Source organism: Magallana gigas, chromosome 7, assembly GCF_963853765.1.
Source record: "Magallana gigas chromosome 7, xbMagGiga1.1, whole genome shotgun sequence".
Classification (NCBI taxonomy): Eukaryota; Metazoa; Mollusca; class Bivalvia; order Ostreida; family Ostreidae; genus Magallana; species Magallana gigas.
This window is the reverse complement of record NC_088859.1, coordinates 28,200,551-28,222,990: the sequence shown is the minus strand read 5'-3', so window position 1 is coordinate 28,222,990 and position 22,440 is coordinate 28,200,551. Positions and strand designations below refer to the sequence as shown.

General features: G+C 33.5%; 3 protein-coding genes across 3 annotated transcripts; 2 read left to right on the top strand and 1 right to left on the bottom strand.

Moving 5' to 3' along the window:
• The first annotated feature begins 4,109 nt into the window (after positions 1 to 4,109).
• LOC117684588 (forkhead box protein J3) lies at positions 4,110 to 6,284 on the top strand. The gene has a single exon (XM_034457334.2). It carries the CDS (start codon positions 4,118 to 4,120, stop codon positions 5,912 to 5,914), a length of 1,797 nt encoding a protein of 598 aa, XP_034313225.2. The 5' UTR covers positions 4,110 to 4,117; the 3' UTR covers positions 5,915 to 6,284.
• Positions 6,285 to 9,448: 3,164 nt separating this feature from the next.
• On the top strand, positions 9,449 to 13,730 carry LOC105342752 (tripartite motif-containing protein 2-like). Its single transcript, XM_034455465.2, has 2 exons — positions 9,449 to 9,548; positions 11,584 to 13,730. Exon 2 carries the CDS (start codon positions 11,584 to 11,586, stop codon positions 13,306 to 13,308), a length of 1,725 nt encoding a protein of 574 aa, XP_034311356.2. The 5' UTR covers positions 9,449 to 9,548; the 3' UTR covers positions 13,309 to 13,730.
• A 4,662-nt stretch (positions 13,731 to 18,392) lies between these two features.
• On the bottom strand, positions 18,393 to 20,421 carry LOC109620519 (prostaglandin E2 receptor EP4 subtype-like). The gene is made up of 3 exons (XM_034456129.2): positions 20,367 to 20,421; positions 19,215 to 20,049; positions 18,393 to 18,971 (listed from the first exon to the last, which is right to left on the bottom strand). The coding sequence occupies exons 2-3, from the start codon at positions 19,998 to 20,000 to the stop codon at positions 18,756 to 18,758; spliced, it is 1,002 nt and encodes a 333-aa protein (XP_034312020.2). The 5' UTR covers positions 20,001 to 20,049; positions 20,367 to 20,421; the 3' UTR covers positions 18,393 to 18,755.
• Positions 20,422 to 22,440: the final 2,019 nt, after the last annotated feature.

Here is a 22,440-nt window from a genome sequence, read left to right as displayed (position 1 = left end):
AAATAAATCGATAGATTATTCGAAAATGTTTTTCAGAACAACATGAATAAATCGTAGTAGGGTGATTTCACCATGCATCGGACACCTTTGGATTTTTCCCTTTGTTCACGCATCAAATATCGTCCAAATATAAATAAAACTTGTTTTAAAAGTTGCAGGTTTTCCCCTTGCTTAATTATTGAAGAAAAAATTGTGAAATTGTTAAAAATGTAGAAAATAAAGCAAATTAATGAAGCGTTGAACTATTTCACCATGGATCGGACAATATTTACCAAGCATCGGACAGCTATAGCAGTACAGTAGAGATTAAAAATAACAACATTTTCTGGTTTTAATGCAAAAATACAAAGGTTCGGAAATATTAATTTATTCAATTGCAATTCATATTTCTTTTAATGTAAGTCCTTCAATCTACATATAGGAATTTAGACTAGTGCTTCTGTTTAAAGGAATATTTATCATAAGGGGTTCTTTATCGTGCCAGCTCCTACAGGAACTTTGGACTAAAAAGGGTTTGTCCGTAAAACTCGATTTTTAAGTGGTTTGAGGAAAATGTTTGTATCAATTATTTTTTAAATTTATATTTTACATCACATTTAAAGTATATCACAAGGAATGGGCACATAATATCCATATTATTAGAAAAAATCATGCAGTGAAAACTGTCCGATGCATGGTTAACTTTTGTCCGATCCATGGTGAAATGAACATATGGTGCAATAATGACCTTGACATTAATTGTTCAAATTTCTTGGACTTATTTTAATCAAATTTTGTTTCAAAACTTACTTCTTTCTAATTATTTTAGACAGAGAGTGCATTTTCACTAATTCACAATCAAACGCACAACATTCAAATAATGCTTTAGTGTAAAATCTTCGTAACTAAATTTTCAATAATGGCGTATTTGATGTCATTTTACGATGTCTATATTGCTATTTCTTTGACAATGTGACTGTCAAATTCTTAATAATGATAAAGTTCATTTGTTCCAATTCAGGAATATACGAAACAACACATGAGCGCATGCACATTTATTTGTATATTTATAAACAAAGTTGTCCGATGCATGGTTAAATCACCCTACTCAAACTCTCCGTACTAAGTATGCACGCGCCAGAAACGAGCTTTTTAGTAATGTTTTTAAGATTCGAAATTTGAATATAGTCATATATAGTGTTGCTCTGGGGCGATGTTACAATTAGTGATAGTGTTAATGAAACTTTGTTCTCTATGGTTCACCTTTTCATAAAAAAAATCTGAACGTTTTTCGTAATGTAATACACTTAATATTTTTATAACTATTTTATAGTGCCATTAGCAACTTTAGTAATGTATGTGATATATATTGCATCTGTTTTAAATATGTGGCCTTTTACTATGCCTTATGTTATGTTTGTTAACAATTTTGTAGGGAGAGGGCTTAATAAGTTATGGAACTTGTGTCCAATAAATATACAATAAAATATGTTCAAACCAAACCAAACTCTCTGGAAGTTTAGTAACTTTAGTTTGCGCTGAAATTTAGGAGGCTAAAGTAACAGTACTCTAAAATTTTGAGTTATGAAAAATGTTTATTTTCTTCTTGAAAACCTTACGCCACAAAATATAGTCACTTACCAAACTCTGTAAATATATACTTTTCTTTTAACAAATTCAATATGGTTTATTTGGCGTTCTATATATAAACAAATAGAAACAATTTTTAGATAAGAGGTAAAATAGTTACATGTACCCAAAAAAGAGGAGCGAACCTCTTTAATGAACAAAAATTAAACAGCCAAATCGGCTCCCGTGAGACTTTGATCCTAACATCATTTTGATTATTTCGTGCAGTTCGTGATATTTCTTAGGTTGCTGTAGGTTACGACCAATCGATAAACAGGGCGTGTAAATTTGAGTCCTGTCTGTTTCTTGTCAGTTTCAGTCGCTGTAGATTTCGACCAATCGATAAAGGGCGTGTAGATTTCCGTCTGACTGTTTAAACAGAGCTATGAATTAACTATAAGTTTCCGTGAGAAATATAAGGAGTAATTCTTGGTAGATGTAAATTTAACCCGCTAACACAGGTTATGTATTTTTCCCTGCAAAGTCGGCACCTTCATAATATCATGAATCACCAAAGGAAGCATTTTATTGTTTAAGTGATTATCCGTAATAAAAGTTTTTTTTAGCATGACAAAATGCGAGCTCAAATGAATTTATTTAACATTCTCCATTTGATATCCATTTGATAGGTGCCACTAATTTTTAAATTACCGTCTGTCCATTTTATAGCTTGTCGTCCTTGTGCATTAGCTGGCTAGGGAAAGGTAACTCCTGCTAGTGACTGAAAAAATAATATTTTAAAATTTTTTTATTAAAAAGGTTACACCAAGGATACTGGATATTAATATATAGAAATATAAAAAAAAACCCGATATACTAGTATTTTATTTATAATTATTTTCTTCTGATTAAACGAAAAAACCTCATCAAACCCGAGTTACCTGTAGCACTTTTACCGTTGAATCGTTTTGTCATGCTGTAAATTTAAAATTCACCGGGTGGGCGTAAATTAGGAATTTTAAATCGTTCGCGCTATCAATGTAGCTTTTAATAGCATCGTCTGAGAAATAATCCACAGCAGCAAAGGTAAAAAAAGTACATCAATACGGTGTAAAAAAAATTATAGCTACTTGAATTAAACATTAAAAACATTAAAAATAATGCACCTAAGGGAGTTTTTCAAAGAATAACATTATAACCATCCGGGTACTTTTTATGTTTGCTATGCAAACCTCCCATATACTTTTAGACGTACTTTTATATTGCGACGATGAGGGCATTCTGTGCTTAATTCGTTTTAGTGAATCAATATTAATGATAATCACATATGAAGATTTGTAACTTGTACAGATGTATGGATTGAAATAAATTCTGTAATGAAGGAAAGTAAATATTCTCATTTTCTATGCAAATTCATGGTATCAAATGTATATTGATGATAAATATACATATAAGTAAAATCATTTTCTAATATATTTATGTATATTTAAGAAATAGATCTTAAAAAAAAGATATACTTGTATGCACGTGGAATACTTTACAAATATGCTGCTAACGGTTATAAACATCAAAGACCATGATCAATATTTGTATCCACCGCGAGACTTGTTTGAGATTTAGTGATTTATTAACGTTTAATGATTACACATATCCACCTATTTTAAAGTATTTTAAACAATCCTTCATTTAAGGCCGTGAAAAAATTCTACGTGTAAATATATTGGAGTAAAATGTGTTTTTTAAAGGCTTTTTATTTAATTTTTATGGTTTAGTAAATTTGGAAAATGACCACAAACACTCGTTTTCATTTTCTAAAGAGCAATTTTTCACAATAAGGGTTTTATTGCTATTAATCAGATGGCTTAATTTCTCTAACGAAGGAAAATGAAATATCATTTACGACAAAAGAAAACCATGCTTAAAACCTGTTGGTCATGAAGTTATGCGCTTTCGGTGCCGATAAACAAAAAACCAAAACAAATACTATCAATGTTAAATGAACGGAAATAATTTCTAATTAATTAAACCTTATTTTTAAGATTAATTATAAATTCAATCCTTGAAATTATGGATACTGATCATTAGAGATGATTATTAATTAAAATAAAGTTAACACTTCGAATGTTTTAGCAAAAATGTATCATAGCTATAATTCAACACCAACAAAAATGCAAAGTGAAACATAATTATTATAAAGAAGTAAAATTTATGTAACGTGATCTATTACGTACAAAAAAGGCTATACAAAGGTTCTGCCTGTGTCCAACTTATGTTTAAACTAAATATAAAAAAGTCATGTAGCATCGTTTTTTAATAGCGGGGAAGAGGGGGGGGGGCTTATCCGTAATTTGGACAAGCATTATCATAATTAAAAAGAGAAAACCATTCAATTTAAGCAACACATTTTCGATAAACGTTATCAAACAAATTGCTAACCAACAAATTTTATCAATTTGATACGAACAGTTTTGGAGAATCACTTATATTTGCACAAATTAAGAATAGCTCTAACACACAATTTTTCAGATTTTTTGAAAAACTTGCTTATACTTTATTTTTTATTTTCAGAATGTACAGCAACTTTTCTCCCGTTTCTTCCGGGGACCAACGTTACGAAGAACCCTCCTCGCCTCTTGACTTCGAGGAAAAAGCAGAGAGGCTCATCGCTATGCAATCCTCACACATCAACCCTGCTTCACCCGACTTATCTTCATCTTCGCCAAATCCATGCACGGCCACTCAGCAACTTCACGAAGACAACGCAACAGATAAAGATTCGTGCAGTATCAACGTCTCAACAGTGACTTTGGACCCAGCAAACAGTGCTTCTTATTTCCTCCTTACTTCATCGTCTGCTTCTGAAGCTGTGAGGTCATCGTCCAATACAGTTGCTGGCGCTTTGTGCCCCGAGGACACATGTTATCAACAACCTACAGTGACACACGCGTTGGTGAGTGAGGATGTCTTCGAGGATCAGAGTGACAATGTTCCCTTCAACTGCACAGGTGAATTCGACATGAACGAGGCAGCTAAGAGACTTTTTATGACAGCTTCCAACAGCCCGGACGAAAATGCAAAGCAAGGTCAAGAAAAGAAGAAGAAGAAGAAACCTTCGAAAGAGAAAAGCAGAAGTGCCATACGATTCCATGCCAACTATCAACGCCATCCAAAACCACCCTATCCCTACACTGGAATGATCATCCATGCGATAAACTCAACCACAGAGAAGAGCCTGACACTCACCGGAATCATCAGCAAACTGAAGGAGATGTTCACCTTCTTCAAGGGCAGCTACACAGGCTGGAAAGACTCCGTCCGACACAACCTATCCCATAACGCCTGCTTTGTGAAAGGAGGTCGATGTTCCAAACCAGAGAGCAATGGGAACCTGTGGCATGTAGATATCTCCAAAGCGCCCATCAACTGCTTCAAACTTCAGGACACACCTGTGGCACGTGAAGGACACTGGGCTCAAGATCTCCACGCTCAGATTGGATTCCCGGAAATCCACATTCCTGCCAAGAAACCAAAGCCAGTCGTCAGCACCCAGGAGTTTCCATGGACCACGGAAGACGATGAGGACAATTCGTCAAGTGTTTACAGTGACGAGGCATACAGCAACTTCAGTCCAGAGTCGAACTACGCTGTCCCACTCAGTGTTACCCCGCCTTCTACAGCCAGCGACGAGTTGATATCAGCGCCCTGCAACGAGAGTCTTACCGAGTCAAGAGAAGTACCTGCCTTTCTGTCTGACACTAGCTTTGACGACCATAGCGTGGGACCTGTGAAATCCGGGAAAGTCTTGCGACACACCAGACGATACAACCCAGCATGGAACAAGAGAAACAACGCAGACGTAATGAAAACTATCGCCCGAAAAGCAGCTAGAAATGTCATCCATCAATCGATCGCGGAAGACCAAAAGCCACTTTGTCCGTCTGCTCAGTATCCACAGCTTCCAAATCAACATCTTCAGTATGAAGTCCATCATTACGAAGATCAGCAGCACTACCCCAGTTCCAGCTACTATCCATATGCAGCGTACCCGACTTACGAATATCCCTCAGCTTTCCAACCTTACCAGTGCCCACCAGCGATGAACCCATATCCAGGTTATCCATTTGTCTCTGCATTCGAAGCCCAGCCACAGCATTACGCCGGATATCCGTATCATCACTACCAAGCAATGGACTGGAACCCGTACCCGCATCCACTTCCATCTTGGAACTGTGCCAACAACCAGAACCAATTCCAACCGCAGACGACAGATGACATCATGACCGGAAGTAGTGTGTTTTCTCAGGTACAGAACCCTGTAGATCTCAGTGTAGGCCGGGTTCCTTACGTCGAGACAGAAGATAAATAAACATTCAATATTCTTCCAAGGATGAAATTCACAATTATTGGAACCGTGTCAGTTGTGTGCTTTGAGTTCGTGAGCAGAATTAGTTTCTCACTGGAAAATGACTGACTGATGTTAATCGTTTATTTTATCTATTTATTAATTCATGTTGACCGGACTAGAAACCTTATTTATTGACAGTAAACATTAGTTTCAACGTATGTGTTTTAGTTTCTTGTCAAAAACATGTGTGCTTATGCTGAATGTGATGTACAGTACAATGTATATAATTTTTTGAGTTTGAACGAATTTATGATAGGAGCTTTATTTATTGACACTTGTTAATTTTGTTTCCAAAGAATCATTTCCTTCATGTGTTTGCGGTGTCATACCCTAAGGCATTGACAATAAATTATTATGAACGAAAACCACTGTGTTGTATATGGCATATTGCTGTCTTGATTTCTGGTATATTCTCAAGTAAATATATACCTTCAACTGATTAATTATAAGTAATAACTTAGAAATATAAATAAAAATCAATAATACTGTTACATTGTAACCTTAAAAAAGCTGCATGGATGTGGCCATTTTTAGCCTGGATTAATCTCCTTTAGAAGAAGAGCTCTATATATAGAAATATAGGAAAACACCCAAATTTTTACTAAATGATGGTTTATAGCTAAACAAATCATATCTTCTGTAATATGATTTAATCATATATTGTTAAATTGAAGAAGATGGGTGGATAAGGCGTGTAAAATGCCCATGTACGGTCTGACAATCTACTGAAAAATCAAAATATGAATAAATCTGATATTTAAAAAAAAATTGACTTAAGGACGTTGGATCCTGCGTTTTTTTCTAAAGTATTTTTTAAAAAACTACACACATAGCTTTATCAAAATTCAAAACAAAATTTTGGGGTCTGTATGCTTCATTTGGCACTACGGTGTATTTAATATGACGTCATTGTACATAAATTGCTTTTCTCTATAATCGGAATGAACCATGGTATCAAATATAAATCTATATTATTTAAGATAAATAAAAACACATAAAGAAAAATGTTACAATTTCTTCAACTCATTGATATTTTGACCTTTTTGCACTGATAAAACGCTATAATTTTTTATCCATTACCGATTCAACATGTAATGAAATTTAAAAGTCTCAAACTTTAATTTCTCAAATTATGATAAACTTGTCAGAAAAATCTTAAAATTTCAGAAAATAAAACAAAATGTATGGGTCTATTATGTAAAGTTTGAGATATGGCATGAAATAAGCTGATTTTAGGCAAAAATTGGGATGAATATTTCCTTGACTTTTATGAAATATAAGTTAAATTTGCCAATATGTGTCGATAGAAATATTGAACAATTATGTTTTTTGTAACAAAATGAAGATATCCTAGTGCACAAAATATCTGGAAATTTTGTTTGCACTGAAAGTAAGGAAGCTAAAGTGACGGTACTCTAAAACAACTGAGTTATGAGAAATGTTCATTTTCTTCTTAAAAACCTCCCGCCACAAAATATAGTCCCATACTAAACTCTGTTAATTAATATGTAATTTTTCCTTTACTATTTTATTTAAGATAGTTTAATTGGCATTATAAAATTTGAATTTATGAGTAGAATCCATATATGATGCATATTTTCTTGAATAGAAGCGACCCAAAATAGCTACCCAAAAACAGAAGAACGAACCTCTTTATTTAAACAATATATATTTAAGTTTTATTTAACCTTACAAAAATAAATATACTCAAAACACGTGAAGACATTTGTATCTGTGCTCATGGCGCATGAATTAGCAAAGTGTTAAGCATTGAATGCTTATTAATTTTGTATTTACTGCCACCCGGTAAATTCAAAATTTACAACATGACACTATGATACACCAAGCGGTGCAGACAAATTGAATACCGCGCATTCGATGCTTATATTTATTTATTTGAAATATTGTGTTTCGCCGCTATTAAGCCACTATTTGCGCTCTTAGTCAGGGATATGAAACATACATGGACCAGCCATATTTACATGTCATTTACTAGTAGTTAACTTCCGCGACAAAAACTATTGTGCCAGAAACTTTGTAGAGGAAAATCTTTTTTTATGAAGGAGAAGATATATATTGATGATTGATTTTTAAAGTACATTTCATATAGGTTATACTAAGATTGAACGTTTTATTTAATCTTTCAAAAATAAATATACTCAAAACATGTGAAGACGTTTGTATCTGTGCTCATGGCGCATGAATTAGCGAAGTGTATTCAAAGAAAATTGAACGTCGCAGATTTCCAATACAAACATTTGGGGATATATACATTGAATTTTAAAAACAGAAAACTGAACATCGCAGATTTCCAATGCAAAACAGAAGGGGAAATAAAACACTGAATGTAAATATTTCCTGTTGTATTCATTATGTACTGGCATTTAAAGCCATCAGTAATGCAAGGTTTTTTAAACTTTTACTTGGATATTAAAGTCACTGCATGTGTTCAACTTCATACTGTATTGAAATCATAATTAAATAATAGTTCAAACTGTAAATATTTGTTTGATTTCTTCAAATAATCAATTTTCATGCCAAATTTAAGCAATAATGGCTGGAAAACTATCATCTCTGTTTGGGACCCCATATTTCCAAAAATGGCATGTGGCATAGGTCAAAAATGAAATAAATGAACATCTTAGGTCCCCATCTTTATAATTTAGATGTTTTTGGATGGTTGACGTTACTAGTATTTCAGCTAGGTACCGACATCCCTAAATAATTTATATGCAATTGGATATGAACAATGGTGTTAAGAAAGTTAATGGGGCGAACAACCAATTTGATTAAATTCTTATAAAATATACATACACATATTTTTTAATGTCACATAATTTTGTTGCAGTCATATTCATATCAACAGTGATTTTTCACTTTTTTTAACAAACAATAATACCTATGTTACTTACGGATGCAGTAAATATCGCAAAATATTTCTTTAAATAATTACTTAACCCTTAAATGCATGATCCAGAAATGTGATTATACAATATTTAAATCACTATCATATTAAGAATAAGTTATAATAGATACCAGAAGTATTCTAATCATACAATTCAGTATCTAATTGTGATGAAATATTTTAAGTGGTAATTATATTGTAACGTATACATTTCCAAGAGCTACAATACTATGATACAAAGTAGACACATACGGCATACTTGTACAAATCGAAAGTTGGCTCCCTAGAGGTTACACAAGTTCACATTTTGTCAGGAATAAAAATGATAAATTATTATGGCCCGGAAAAAAGCATATGAAGTAAATATGTATGCGAATACCAAGTGAATAACATGTAGTTCATTGGAATATAAAAAGTAAGAGATTGCAAAATATCTCTCTCTCTCTCTCTCTCTCTCTCTCTCTCTCTCTCTCTCTCTCTCTCTCTCTCTAACCTAGTCTCATTCAACCAAACGCTCGGCTGTCTCCGTAAATATCCGTCGGAGATTTACGGAGACAGCCGAGCGTCTGGTTGAACGAGACTATGTAAATTACAAATCTCGTGAATTCTCGTTTAAACCTTTATCCTTTACCTTGCATTCCGAAGTATATACAAATATATCATTCGTGTGCATTGTCGTTCATTACACAGGTAACTTTTTGTATTATCAATGGAAAGTACAATTTATATAGTCAAACCATGTAAGGCATTTGAGAATCAAATTTAACTCCATTTTCCATGTGTAATATTAAAGATATGAGATATTTAATCACAAGTGCTAACGTGTCCATACATGCATTTCCTTCTTAATGTATACAAGACAGAAACGAAAGTGGATAGAGAAAAGAACCTAATCAAAAATAATGTGACTGGACACAAATTTGAAAATCAATGAAATGGGGAATGATAAGTTTTTCTACGTACCGGTAGAACTGTGGGCATAAATGTCACATATTATTTTTATTTTTTATTTTTTTCTGTTCTGACGACCAATCAATAAAGTTGGTTGCATGAGTGGATGGTCAACAAATCGACCATCATATATGCCCTAAACTTTGACATAAGGCACTTAATTATGGTCATAAACACACATTTAGTACAGAAAAACCCAAATATTTTAGCTGTGGAATTTTATCATTTACTTTTATCTTCACAAAACGCTCTTTTGAAGGTTATTAAAATTTTCTAAACTGGCCACAACCACCAAGCCCTTTAAAAAAGTTGAGACATTAATTTTGGAATTTTCTTGTATTTTGTAGCTATGCACAGTTTCTTAGTATTAAAAAAACCTGACAGGCGGGGATTTTCCTGTTATGTACATTAAATTAAATTAAAATTTTCTTTTATTCCCAGTTGCATAATATAAAATTTTATCTTTCGAGTACGTAAAAAAGTATGCAGAAACGTAATTTGATAATTAATTTTGTGAGACTCTAAAACAGAGGGCAACTCCATAAACAAACATATTTTAACGCGTGCAGAATTTATTGACTTCAGTAGAGGGTAATATACTAGTAGCTCATTAAAAAGCTGGAGTACCTAAAAATACTAAAAGAGCGATGACTTAGGTCTTGCTCAGTAAAACGCACATAACTTAAAACGGCTGATTTATTTGCAGTCTGCCATAAGGAGGAGCCTAAAATGCATGGGGATACTGCAATTGAATTGCCTATTTTGCTAATTTTTAAGTGCCAAATGCAAATGCACCCTATTATTGGGTTATATGTGCATTATTTTTTTATATTTACAAAATTTTTCAGTTTATCTTTCTACTGATTTGTAAAAAATAAAATGATTTTTGGTGATTCGTGCGGGATATAAAGCTGGCGATATTGCAGAAAAACATAACCTGCGTCAGCGCGTGAATCGTTAAAGAAAGCATTTTCTGTCTATATTTACATCTTTCTTTTAACATATTGATAAATTGATCTTACAAAGTAAAAGAAAAAATGTCTAAATTATTGTTAATGTATATCAGTACGTTAGATTTAAGTTTTCTATGGGAACTTGAGTCTGGCATCATCATGAATATTTCGTGCAGTCCGTGATTTTTGTCAGGTTGCTGAAGGTTTCGACCGACTATGAATTAACAATAAATTCCCTAAAAATAGAGGGAATTATACTTAGTGGATCCAAGCATATAGATATATCTTACCTCCTGCTAAACTGTAAGAAAATCATTGGCTTACAGCAGTCATTAAAAAAGACAGTCGGTAAGATATACCGGTAATCGTTACATAGTTTGTAGTTGACCTAATTTGGTTTATACATGGTCAGTGAATTCCATATGGAATTAACTGACCATGTATAAACCATATTAGGTCAACTACAAACCATGTAACTAATAATATTATATGTAACACATCTTCACAATATATCTTTATATGTGTCAGTTTCGCTTGTCTGCTGAAAACGGTCCTATTATACATAAAACCCTTGCACAGAAATAGATTTAAGACCTTATTATACAATTAATAGTAATGAAGTTGTTCAGAGGTACCCTCGAAATCAAATAAAATTAAACCACCAATAAATTCTTGGAATGCCTAGCAATTTTGTCAAGGAACGAGTCCATCGGTTAACAGTGGTTTATTTAATTCTTGATTCACTTAATTGCATGAAAAATACTTGAATCACGAATGTTATTGTTAATAATCAAACTGTTTTTCATTAACGATCTTTACAGATGGCATTCTCCAAATCCCAAATACCATTCACAGCCCAGCACTATTTGGTGTGTGGTACTGAAGACTGTGAGAACAACTGCCAGTTTTACTGCAATGAGTGTCACCAACCAATGTGTGAACAATGCAGAGATGAACATCAGAAGAGTCCAGATACCAAGAACCATGAAGTTGTCTCTTACCAACAACGCAAAAGACAACTTCCTGAAGTTAAATGCCAAGCCCATGTAAATAAAGACGTAGACATGTTTTGTGAGCAATGTTATGTTCCTGTATGTTCAAAATGTGCAACCAAAGACCATGGTGGACACACATTTATAGATTTGGAAACAGTGTACGCAGAACAATGTGCCATTTATTTAGATAAAATAACACAAATTGAAGAGTATTTCCTCCCAACTTCACAGGATTTGCTTAAATCTACAAAAACAGATTCTACAGAAATAAAGAGAATCATGAAGAGCATACGCACATCCATGAGGGACGATGCTGAGTCTCTAAAAAAATTGGTGGATGCCGTGACTTCAGATAATATAAAACAAGTCAATGAACAAGAAAAGTATCTCCTCCAATTGTTTTATTCCCAAGAAATAAAATATAACGATTACAATTCGTATCTTGATGAACTCACAAAAAAGTTTCATGGCTATCTCTCCTCTAAAACTCTTCAGACTTTGATATGTGATGGTACAATGAATCTCAAAATAGACCCCATACCAGAGACCAAACCAGTCTCTCCAGTATTTACTGCTGGTCAATACAGTAAGGAAGATGTCACCAAACTACTGGGTAGAGTAACTGTTCCTAACACTAAACCAGAGATCAGAAAAATAAAACCCATGGAGACTGCCTCTACACAGTTAAAATATACAGGGGAACAGAGGAAACAAGACAGAGAGAAATCTGACATGAAACAAACACTTTCTCTGTCTTCCTCAGTCACCAAGGTCAGGGAGTACAAAGTACCAGGTGTTAACAATGTATATCATATATCACTAGGTAAATCAGGTAGACACTGGGGCAGTGATCATTTTGGTAACCTGGTCCAAACAGATCTACAGGGGAATAAGCTACAGAAGATACAAACTAATGGTGGATATGGCTACCACACAGTCACACAGGACGAGGATCTGATCTATACTGACAGAAAGAACAAAGTCATCAATAGGATAAAACAGGGTAATACAATCACTGAATTCATTAAAACGGGAGACTGGGCACCAATCAGCATACACTCCTCCAACATCGACGGGGACATACTGGTGGGGATGAGGAAGGATGGAGAGGCTAAAGTCACCAGGTACAACAAGACAGGAAAAGAAATACAGAACATACAGAGGGGCAACAAAGGACAGGAACTGTATGATTATCCACACTACATCACAGAAAACATCAATGGTGATAGCTGTACATCAGACACAAACAAAGATGATGTAGTGGTGGTGAATAAATCAGGACAACACAGGTTCTCCTACACAGGTCAGAAATCAGGGTTTTGGCCCATTGGTATCTGTACTGATCTCCTTGGTCACATCATTGTCTGTAATGGTTTTTTGAACAATATTACACTTGACATCATTGATCAGGACGGTCGTTTCTTGTCTCTACTACTCACACCACAACAAGGGATAAGATGTCCCCGTGGGTTATGTATTGATGATGATAACAATCTTCATGTGGGACAAGAAAACACCAACACAGTGACAGTGTACAAGTATTTACAGTAACAGTTACACTGGCTCTCATAATATGAATTAATGAAATATATATATATATATATATATATATATATATATATATATATATATATATATATATATATATATATATATATATATATATATATATTAACATGGCTGAAGTAAATTTTGTGGGGATTACATATTAACGGTTGTATAAGTTCAGTGATTTGCATGCATAAAACTGATATATTTTTTTCATCAAACACTTACTGAAACTGTCATTCTGCTAATAGCGTAAGCAAAAGAATACTTTAAAAAATAGAAAATTATCAACTTTTAAAAGATATTTTGGGCGGGAAAAATTAATCATCTTTACTATAAACATGTTTATTTGCTTTGAGTGCTTACTACATACGTTGTAATAATTTAGAGATATAAGTAATATTTGAATTATATATCAAAATACGCATATGGTTTTATTTGCTTTTCATTCTTAAAAATTGTATAATTACATGATTGTATGTTTTCTTTATAATATACATAGGTTGCATAGTTTGAAAGATTATTTATCCATATACATGTATATATGCATAACACAGGAGGGTTTTTCTTATGAAATACTTACAGTAAATGTATTTGGTAAATATATCTGACTAGTATATAAAAATGGTTGATTACTCTGAAATGAGTTTTGTTGAATAAACCCCTGAGGAATGACCATCAGGAAATGACCTTGTGTCCAGTCATGACAGACTATCAGACAAACGTTTATATGAAGCATGAACTTTTGATGCTTCATATAACTGCTATATGTACCTAAGGCAAAATGATTGAATGATAAAGGCTATATGTAATATCGCATAATCTCAGATTACTGCAATCTTTATACCTATATCTTTGAGTATTATGAGGTGATAATTTTGATCGCGGCGTGATCAAATCCAATAAAGCCAGAAGGGCTTTATGATAGATTTGATCACGCCCCGACCGAAATTATCACCACATAATATTCAAAGAATGATTCCTTATTACTTATATTTATATAATTTGAAGCCATCGTACGATTTAATATTTAAATGTAAATAAGCAAACCCCGCTGGCGCCTCAATTTGGCGTCATTTGTATTATGGGTTATATAGTACAAAATCAATACGTAGTGTTATCACAGGCAGAGACACTGGAAAATGTAAATATATCAGTATATTTTCAAGCCCCGCTTTAATTTAACAAGTGGCTTTGTTCAATGTCACATCTTGAATTAATTTGGCAACAAAAACAATTTCTGCCTCTAGCTCTCACTAAGTGCAACTTTTATCTCACCAAAACTGGGCCTAAAAAAATAAATGCAAGTTAAATATTAAGAATGCAAATTATTTAACCCCTGTTATTACAGCATTAGGCTTTTAAATTCTAATGTTAATACAAGGTATTAAATATTTGTTTGGTAATCTAAAAGTCTGTGACGAAAATTGTTTGTATATTGGAAACATTAAACGTATTTTATTTGTACATATACTGTATATAGAGTTATTTCGCCATGTGTAATTTTCGCCTCTTGAAAACAGTTTTGTCCCATCTTGAATTTCTCCGACCCAGTTGTGTTTACACAAAGATTATTTGAGACTTTGGAATTCGCCCTGTCTTAAATTTCTCTGTTGACATCGAGGGATAAAGAGGCGAATATAAAACGGGGGGGGGGGGGGGGGGGGGGTATTTCCCTGTATACAGTATGTATCGTCTGTTCTTAATTTTGACTCTGGGGTTTCTTCGTTAGAAATCGGAGGAGTTCATGCAAAGCTTTTATGTCAAACTCCATATTATGATACGAGTTATCGGGCGGTGTAAGGGAGTGTGATGAGCAAATTTAGCGTCAAAAATATTGGCTGAAACACCCCCCCCCCCCCAAGAAAAAGAAATAAAAATATTTTATCTTATTTTATTCTTGTCAAAGAATTGGATTATAATCCCAACAGTTATTGATACAGCACACACACGGATCGAGAACATTTAGGCGGGGTGGGGTGTTCAAGTCCTTTTTTGATAATTTTACAACGTGAATAAAATAAGATTTAATTTTCCACGGATTCCCCTGATCCCGTCTATATTTTTGCGAGGGAGCAAATAATGATATTCCTAAACATTTCATATAATTCACAATTGTGTTTCAGTTATGCTATACTGCTCTGTTTTATGTGACAACAAAATAAAATCTAGCGGTCTTCTATAATGCGATATACATGTATTGTGTTGTTTCTTTCAATAAGTGAAGTAAAGTGTGGACAAGACCCATTGGACTTTCGCATACTAGTATTTTGGAAGTTGTGTATGATCGCAGTGAGGTACATTTTTCTTTCACCTAGTTATAGATAGATTTCGACAAAATACATCGACCAGCTGAAGAGAACAATGTATCTAAATGCGCTCGTGTATTTCAAAAGCTTTCAAATGTCACCTCTGCGAATATATTTGGAGTGTTTTCTTTATCGTTGCAAAGTATGTAATAAATCCGCCAATTAACGAAGGTAAAGTTTTGAATAAAAAAACGTCTAGATCTTATATTTAACTACGAGTTCCTACATTCCAGGAAATAGACTGTAAACACAAGGCACGATTTTAACTGCAAAACTGAAAGTGTAAAATAAAACCATCTTCTCAATTGTAAAATCTCCCGAGATTGAATGTAAATAGTGTTCCTATACCATAAATAATGATTTATATCTCCCAAGTGATTGTTTTTTCTAGGATAAGAAAGGAATTCTATAAGAGTAGTCATATCTCAAATTTAGTACATGTGAAATAAACGAGAATTTCTGAAATTTATATTTTTACCAATTTACTGGGGGCCGTATTTCAATCACCTTTGCTTTATAACGGAATTGTCAGAGTTGAACTTACTTGTAGATAATGTAACGTTATGAAACACAATGATTACTTGTTTGATTAAATTGTATGACATGTCAAAAGGTACCACTCCAGCTCTACACCGATACAGTACTTTATAAAAATAACGAGGTCAAAATAAATCATCACAAATACTATGTACCTTAAATTAAAAAAATGATGGGTTTTAAGCTATAAACTTGTACTAGTTTTTGGTAATTTAAAATGTTCATCTATTATCTATTTAGCTTTGAACATTTGAATATTTTCTTATATCTTTGCAGAGAGCTCTTCTTCTAAGGAGATCAATATAGTCCTAAATGGCCACGACCACCGAACCCTCTTGATTTAAACATCAGTCGATATATATGTTATGAACATAATCTTACATATATTAATTTTGCACATTTAAAAAAAGTTATTGAAAATGAACGATAGTTTCCCCAATCAATATTAAAATTTAAACATGTGAATGTTGTCTGCTATATTCTCATGATAATCAGAAATTTGAGTTGATTTAACGGAAATAACTATTTTCATGCAATAATATTAGTTTCTATAATACAATGTTATTCAGAAAATTTCTCAAGCTCAGCAAACATTCTCTAATCAATGTCCAAAAACACGTGAAATTGGACTGATTTATGTTCACATCTTCCATTATTATAATTAAGGAATATCCCAAATTTAAAATCTTCACCGACGATTTTAAATATGTTACGAACATGTTCTCTATGTATATGAATTAGGTCTGGACATACGTAGACATTTCAGATGAAACTTATCTTTAGCTTTATAACATACAAGATAAAACATAAATGAACAAAACATGTATGTTTACAGTGACACTTATTTGGTGGTATTTTCTTAGTCTTTGGCTTGACAACACTGTCGCATGCAGGGAAATGATTCAAAACGAAATTCACGTAGGGCAGGCGGAAACCCAATTCCTCGAAATTCTCCATTGCTTGAAGGATGCCCAAAGGGCGGGTAAACACATTGGTCTGAAAGAGGTGGCGGATTTGGATCACAGAAGAAGAAAACATATAATATGAAAAATATACAAGATTTTCTTTTAATCGTGTCTTATATAATAATAGTTAATTTCAGCTTCCTTTCCACATTGTACAAATATTGTCCACAAAATTGTTAAAACAATTAAGCAAGGATAGCATAAATAGCTATATGAATGCTTTTTATCGTTAATTTTCAAGCATAGAATTAAAAAAAAAACACGACTAATTCTTACCAGCAAAGACACAAAGCAGAAGGCAAAAAGAACGGCAATTGCAGACAAAAAGGCTATCATTATCATACTTTCAATGCTACCCAGAAAATTATCTTAATACAAGGCTTGAAATGTAAATTTGAAATTTAAAAAAAAAAAAAATTGCTTAAATGTTGAAAAAAACCCACCATTTTTCATATTATGTAACCATTGTTCTTAATTTACACTCTACAAAAGAAATCAAAAGAGTTCACACAAAGTTTGTAAAACAAAATGTTTAAATGCAAATATTTCTAAGTCAAACTTCATGATGTACTCAGAGTTAAAGCGTCCTCTCTTAATTAAGTGTGATAAGAGTAACGTGCATTGTAAAAGTTTGGCTGAAATTTGTCAACACTGATTACTGCATGTAAGGAAATATCTTTGAAGAAAATATCATTTACTCGTTTAAAAATAATTGGTGTGATAATTTTACAGAGCTGCCAGGATCTCCACATTTACCTTAAGTTTAGCTTTAAAAGTCGAACATGGATTGTTTTATTAAATGTTAGAAGCTGACGGGTTGTTCATCCGAGAAAAAAAACCGATTTACAGAGATTTCATTCAACTGGTTATTGTAAAAATACCTACCACAATTCCTTTCTTTCAAATTGTTCTTACAACCCCCCCCCACCAATTTCTGACAGTTATATTTTTCCTGTCAGTGAATCGGATTATCAGCCTAACATGCAGGTATTGATGGAGCCAGAATATTTTTTCCAAGGGGAGGGTCCTTAGAATAATTTTACTGTGTGAATTAAGTAATTTTGAATGTTCAATGGCCGCAGGGGGGATGTCTGGACTCCCTGACACCCCTAGGCCTTCTAGATTTGTGAATGGAAGAAAAAAGTCGTTATATAACAAAACTGTCAGACGTGATAAATGTTATGTACATAACCTTACATGTATCAAGTTTTCATTTTGCACTTTTTTAATAGAAAAAAAAACATACAAAATGAACGATGATATTCTCCATTAATATTGAAATTACATAGCACGAATGTTGTTTGGCCTGTTCTCATGATAATTAGAAATTTGAGCTGTTTTAACGAAGATTGCTATTTAATGCAGTAATATTAGTTTCGAATAATCCAGAAACTTTGTCAATCTAAGTACAAAGACGCCGATTAATGTCCATAAAGCGAGTAAATTTGAATGATTCAAGTACATATCTTCAATTATGATGATAAAGAAATATCCAATGAAGAAAAAAATACAAGCGGTTGCTTTGAATAAGCTTATCCCGTGTTCAATATGAATGTACATTTAGGCTGGACATACTAGTATACAAACAGATGAAACTTATGTGTATTACATGAAACGTAAAACATATAATTAAACAAATTTACAGTGATACTGATTCGGTGGTATTTTCTTGGTCTTTGGCTTGACAACACTTTCGCATGCAGGGAAATCTCTGTAAAAACATAACAGTTTCTTTCCTAAGAAGGATGTAAAGCCAGGGATTCAAAACGGAATTTACGTAGGCCAGGCGGAGACCCAATACCTCAAAACTCTCCATTCCTTGAAGGATGCGCAAAGGGCGAGCAAACACATTAATCTGGAAGAGATAGACATAGAACATAAAAGATTACCTAGAGAATGAAAATTATAAGACATTTCATTTTGATTATGTTTCAAATATTATCCAACCACAAATTCCTTACTACACTGTACATATACTGTTTTTACAATTGTTAAAGCAACGTATAGGATAACATAAAGAAATTGATATATGAATGCATTTTATAGCTATTTTTCAAGCATAAATTTAGGGGGGGGGGGTCTCGTGAATTATTCTTACCAGCAAAGGTATAAAGCAGACTGCAAAGAGAACGACAATAGCAAACAAAAAGGCTATCATCTGTTTACTCTTCTTGCTTAATGATTTCTGTTGTTTTCTTTCATTTCCGGTTAAACAACGTTGACGTACAAGAGTAACGATAACTGAAAAATTCAGAACGGCAACCAAACATAAAACTATGAAGCCAGCGGAGGCGTAGGCCAAGGAGATGCCTCGATCAATCAAGGCGTCAGATTTGAAATCTACGAAGCACCAAGAACCCGGATAAAAACTGCGACTGTGTCTTCCCGCCAAATGTGGCATGGTCGATAGAAGGAGTGATATGGCGCCTCCAAACATCAACAACAAGTGAGCTCGCCGTTCTTTGGCGGATACGCTGTATTTCAATGGAAAAACAATCGCAATAAATCTATCTAGAGACATGGATAGTACGATGCATGCCGAGTTCAAGATAGCAAACATCTGAATAAAAGCCATATAGTCGCAGAGGCCGTGGGAGAAAGTAAAGGTAAAGTCCGAGGCGTATCTAGCGATTCCGAAAGGTGCTGCTAGAGCGATCCCTAAAAAGTCGGTTATGGCTAGTGCCAATACGAATCTGTAAAATGGACGCCATTTGTGTTCTCCAGAAAAACGACACAGAAGAAACAGCACCAGTCCATTTCCGAGCGTTCCAAGAATTAGAAATAGAATAGGGGGTGCAATACTAGCTTGTGGTTTTTCCTCACTGAACCCAGAGTCTGTCGTGTTTGTATGGTTAATGTAAAAACTGCCGTCGGTTCGGTTCATTTTGATGTGTTGTAGTTTGATCCACTAGCTTTATGATTTTGACAAAGATCTGCAAAACCAACATTTGATTAAATACCGTATGTAGAAAATAACATATACTTAAGGACCAAACACTATTTTGTTTGTTTTCAAATTTGAAACAGGAAACGGAAATCACACTCAACTCCCTATTTGTATAGCAAATATGCAGATGTCATATTAACAAATTAATACCACTTAACCTTTATTTTATGAACTTAGATGATTTACATATGTAAGTATATCACTGAGAGAAAAAGAGCACGCTTAATAAAGCTTTATTATTGGAATGATAAATATAATCTAATTTCTGCAAGAAAAGAAAGAATCACATTAAAACATATTTACCTGGAGTGTTCCTATCCCCGACAAATTACAGTTAAACGTCTGTGTTTACTTAAATAAACACTTAAAATACATATATTGAGAAAAGTGTAGTTTTGTCATTTTTTGTAACCTAGGCAAATAGCCAAGAAAATCTATAAAAATATTCAATTACAGACTTTAAGTATTCTTTTAACATAGAGAGAACGGGAAAGTCACTTGATAGTTAATGTGTACTTTGATTGATGACGTTTGCTTAAGCTTGAAACTTAAAAGCTTTATTACCTGTAACAGAAAACTACTTTGTGAACGTTTGACTTAAATTTATGTTCAAACATTATGGGTAATGCTCACATCCACGAAATATTTTCCTTCTATATTCATTAAGAAAACCGATTGATATTCATACAGAAACTGACATGATTGAAATCTACGCGATCCTCTTAAACGACAGTCAATGACATTGAAAATACGCATTTGTTTACTCTAAAACAATGCGTAAATCCGGGATTTTTTTCAGGGAGAAGGGTTCAATGAATGATGTTGTTTTCAATTGAGAAGGGAGGATCCGAAGGAAATCAATCGTTTGTTAACTTTAGTATAAAAATTGAGAAGAGTGAAGATTGCCCCCCCCCCCCCCCCAATCCCTCTGATTTCCTCTATTCGCGCATGAAAATACTGATTTCAAATGCATTGTTTAGCAAATTTAATGTTAACTTTAATTCAAGTAACTATATAAAATCATTTTTACATCGTTAATTGAAGTTTTTTTGGTACTTTTGGTGTTGACTTGCACGGACTGATCTCATATAATTTCTAAGTACATGTAACTGTGGTTACCAAACTGATAATACAACTTAAAGTAGTCCGAGAATCGCACTACGTCATAATACGGATTTTACAATATTGGTTCGCCTTTTACAAAGCGTTTTAGATACCCGGTATTGATTTTGCTCTACATCGCTGTTGTAAACAATTGCAATAATAAGCAATTAGAACGGTAATATATGTATTCTATGAGAGATAGAAATGATTAATGTTGAGAAACTCGATTCTGTTAAAGTAAAATGAAAAACGAAGTTTCTGATTAACCAGGATCTCAGGTATGCTTATATCATCTTTGTTTTGATGCCCCCCCCCCCCCCCCCGAAATTTTCTTTTTCTTTTACTAAAACTGGTTTAAATTTAGAGACAGAAGCTATTTCGAATTTAATCAATCGTCAATTAATTAATGTTTAAATGATATCTAACATTGTTGACAGATCTAGGCAGAAAACTGTAGCAAAATGTGATTTTTACGGATTTTTTCGCCAGGGTCTACTTGGTTTAGAGCTTATAGCGTGAAAAGTAATCCGTCAACATATAATTTATTTTACCAAATCTTTTTTCTAAGATGTCAATCTATAGAATAAGCACCATAAATTTGAGTTTGAGTCCATAAAATAGTAAAAAAATTACCAAACGCGATACTAGCATTGCATTTTTTGTATTCTATTTTGATACATCAGGTCCATAAAGCGTACTTACTTACAAAAATTTGCGCAAAATTAATTATGAGATATGGCTTGAATAAATATTTATACGCTATTTTGTATGTTCAGTTCTATTTTTCCCAAAATTGGTAATTATTTTTAGGAAAAACGGACTTCTGGCAAATTTCATAATTGTCAATAATTTTCGCAAGGGGGTACACCCGTCTGAGAGGTGATAACAAACAAACTAGCACGTAAACATGCATATTTTCTTTTGTAGGCCTATATGTATTGCTAGAATGTATATTTATCATTTAAAGCTAAGCTTTTAATGATTAAGCCCATTTAGTGCCGAGTATAGGACTTATAATAGATGGACCGGTTTCGATGTATTCCTGTTTGCTGAGAGAATGTTGGAACACGGAGGGAGAAGCAAACACGGACCACCTGATCCAAACGAAGTATTCACTTAAGTCTAAGTCGTTGTTGCCGGAGAGAGCTTGAGTCATGATATCTTTCTGCATATAGCGAGCCAAACCACGAAACTAGTGCGGTGTAACCTGATACATGTACAAAATGTAAGACGACATGACGCACATGTCTTTATGCGCATCAACATAACATTT

Bases quoted from the DNA above. Each gene is read 5' to 3' on its own strand.
- LOC117684588 (XM_034457334.2), top strand. From the start codon at position 4,118: ATGTACAGCAACTTTTCTCCCGTTTCTTCCGGGGACCAACGTTACGAA.
- LOC109620519 (XM_034456129.2), bottom strand. From the start codon at position 20,000: ATGAACCGAACCGACGGCAGTTTTTACATTAACCATACAAACACGACA. The intron at 18,972-19,214 runs GTAAGAATAATT...TATCTCTTCCAG, and splicing joins TCTGCTTTATACCTTTGCTG to ATTAATGTGTTTGCTCGCCC.
- LOC105342752 (XM_034455465.2), top strand. From the start codon at position 11,584: ATGGCATTCTCCAAATCCCAAATACCATTCACAGCCCAGCACTATTTG.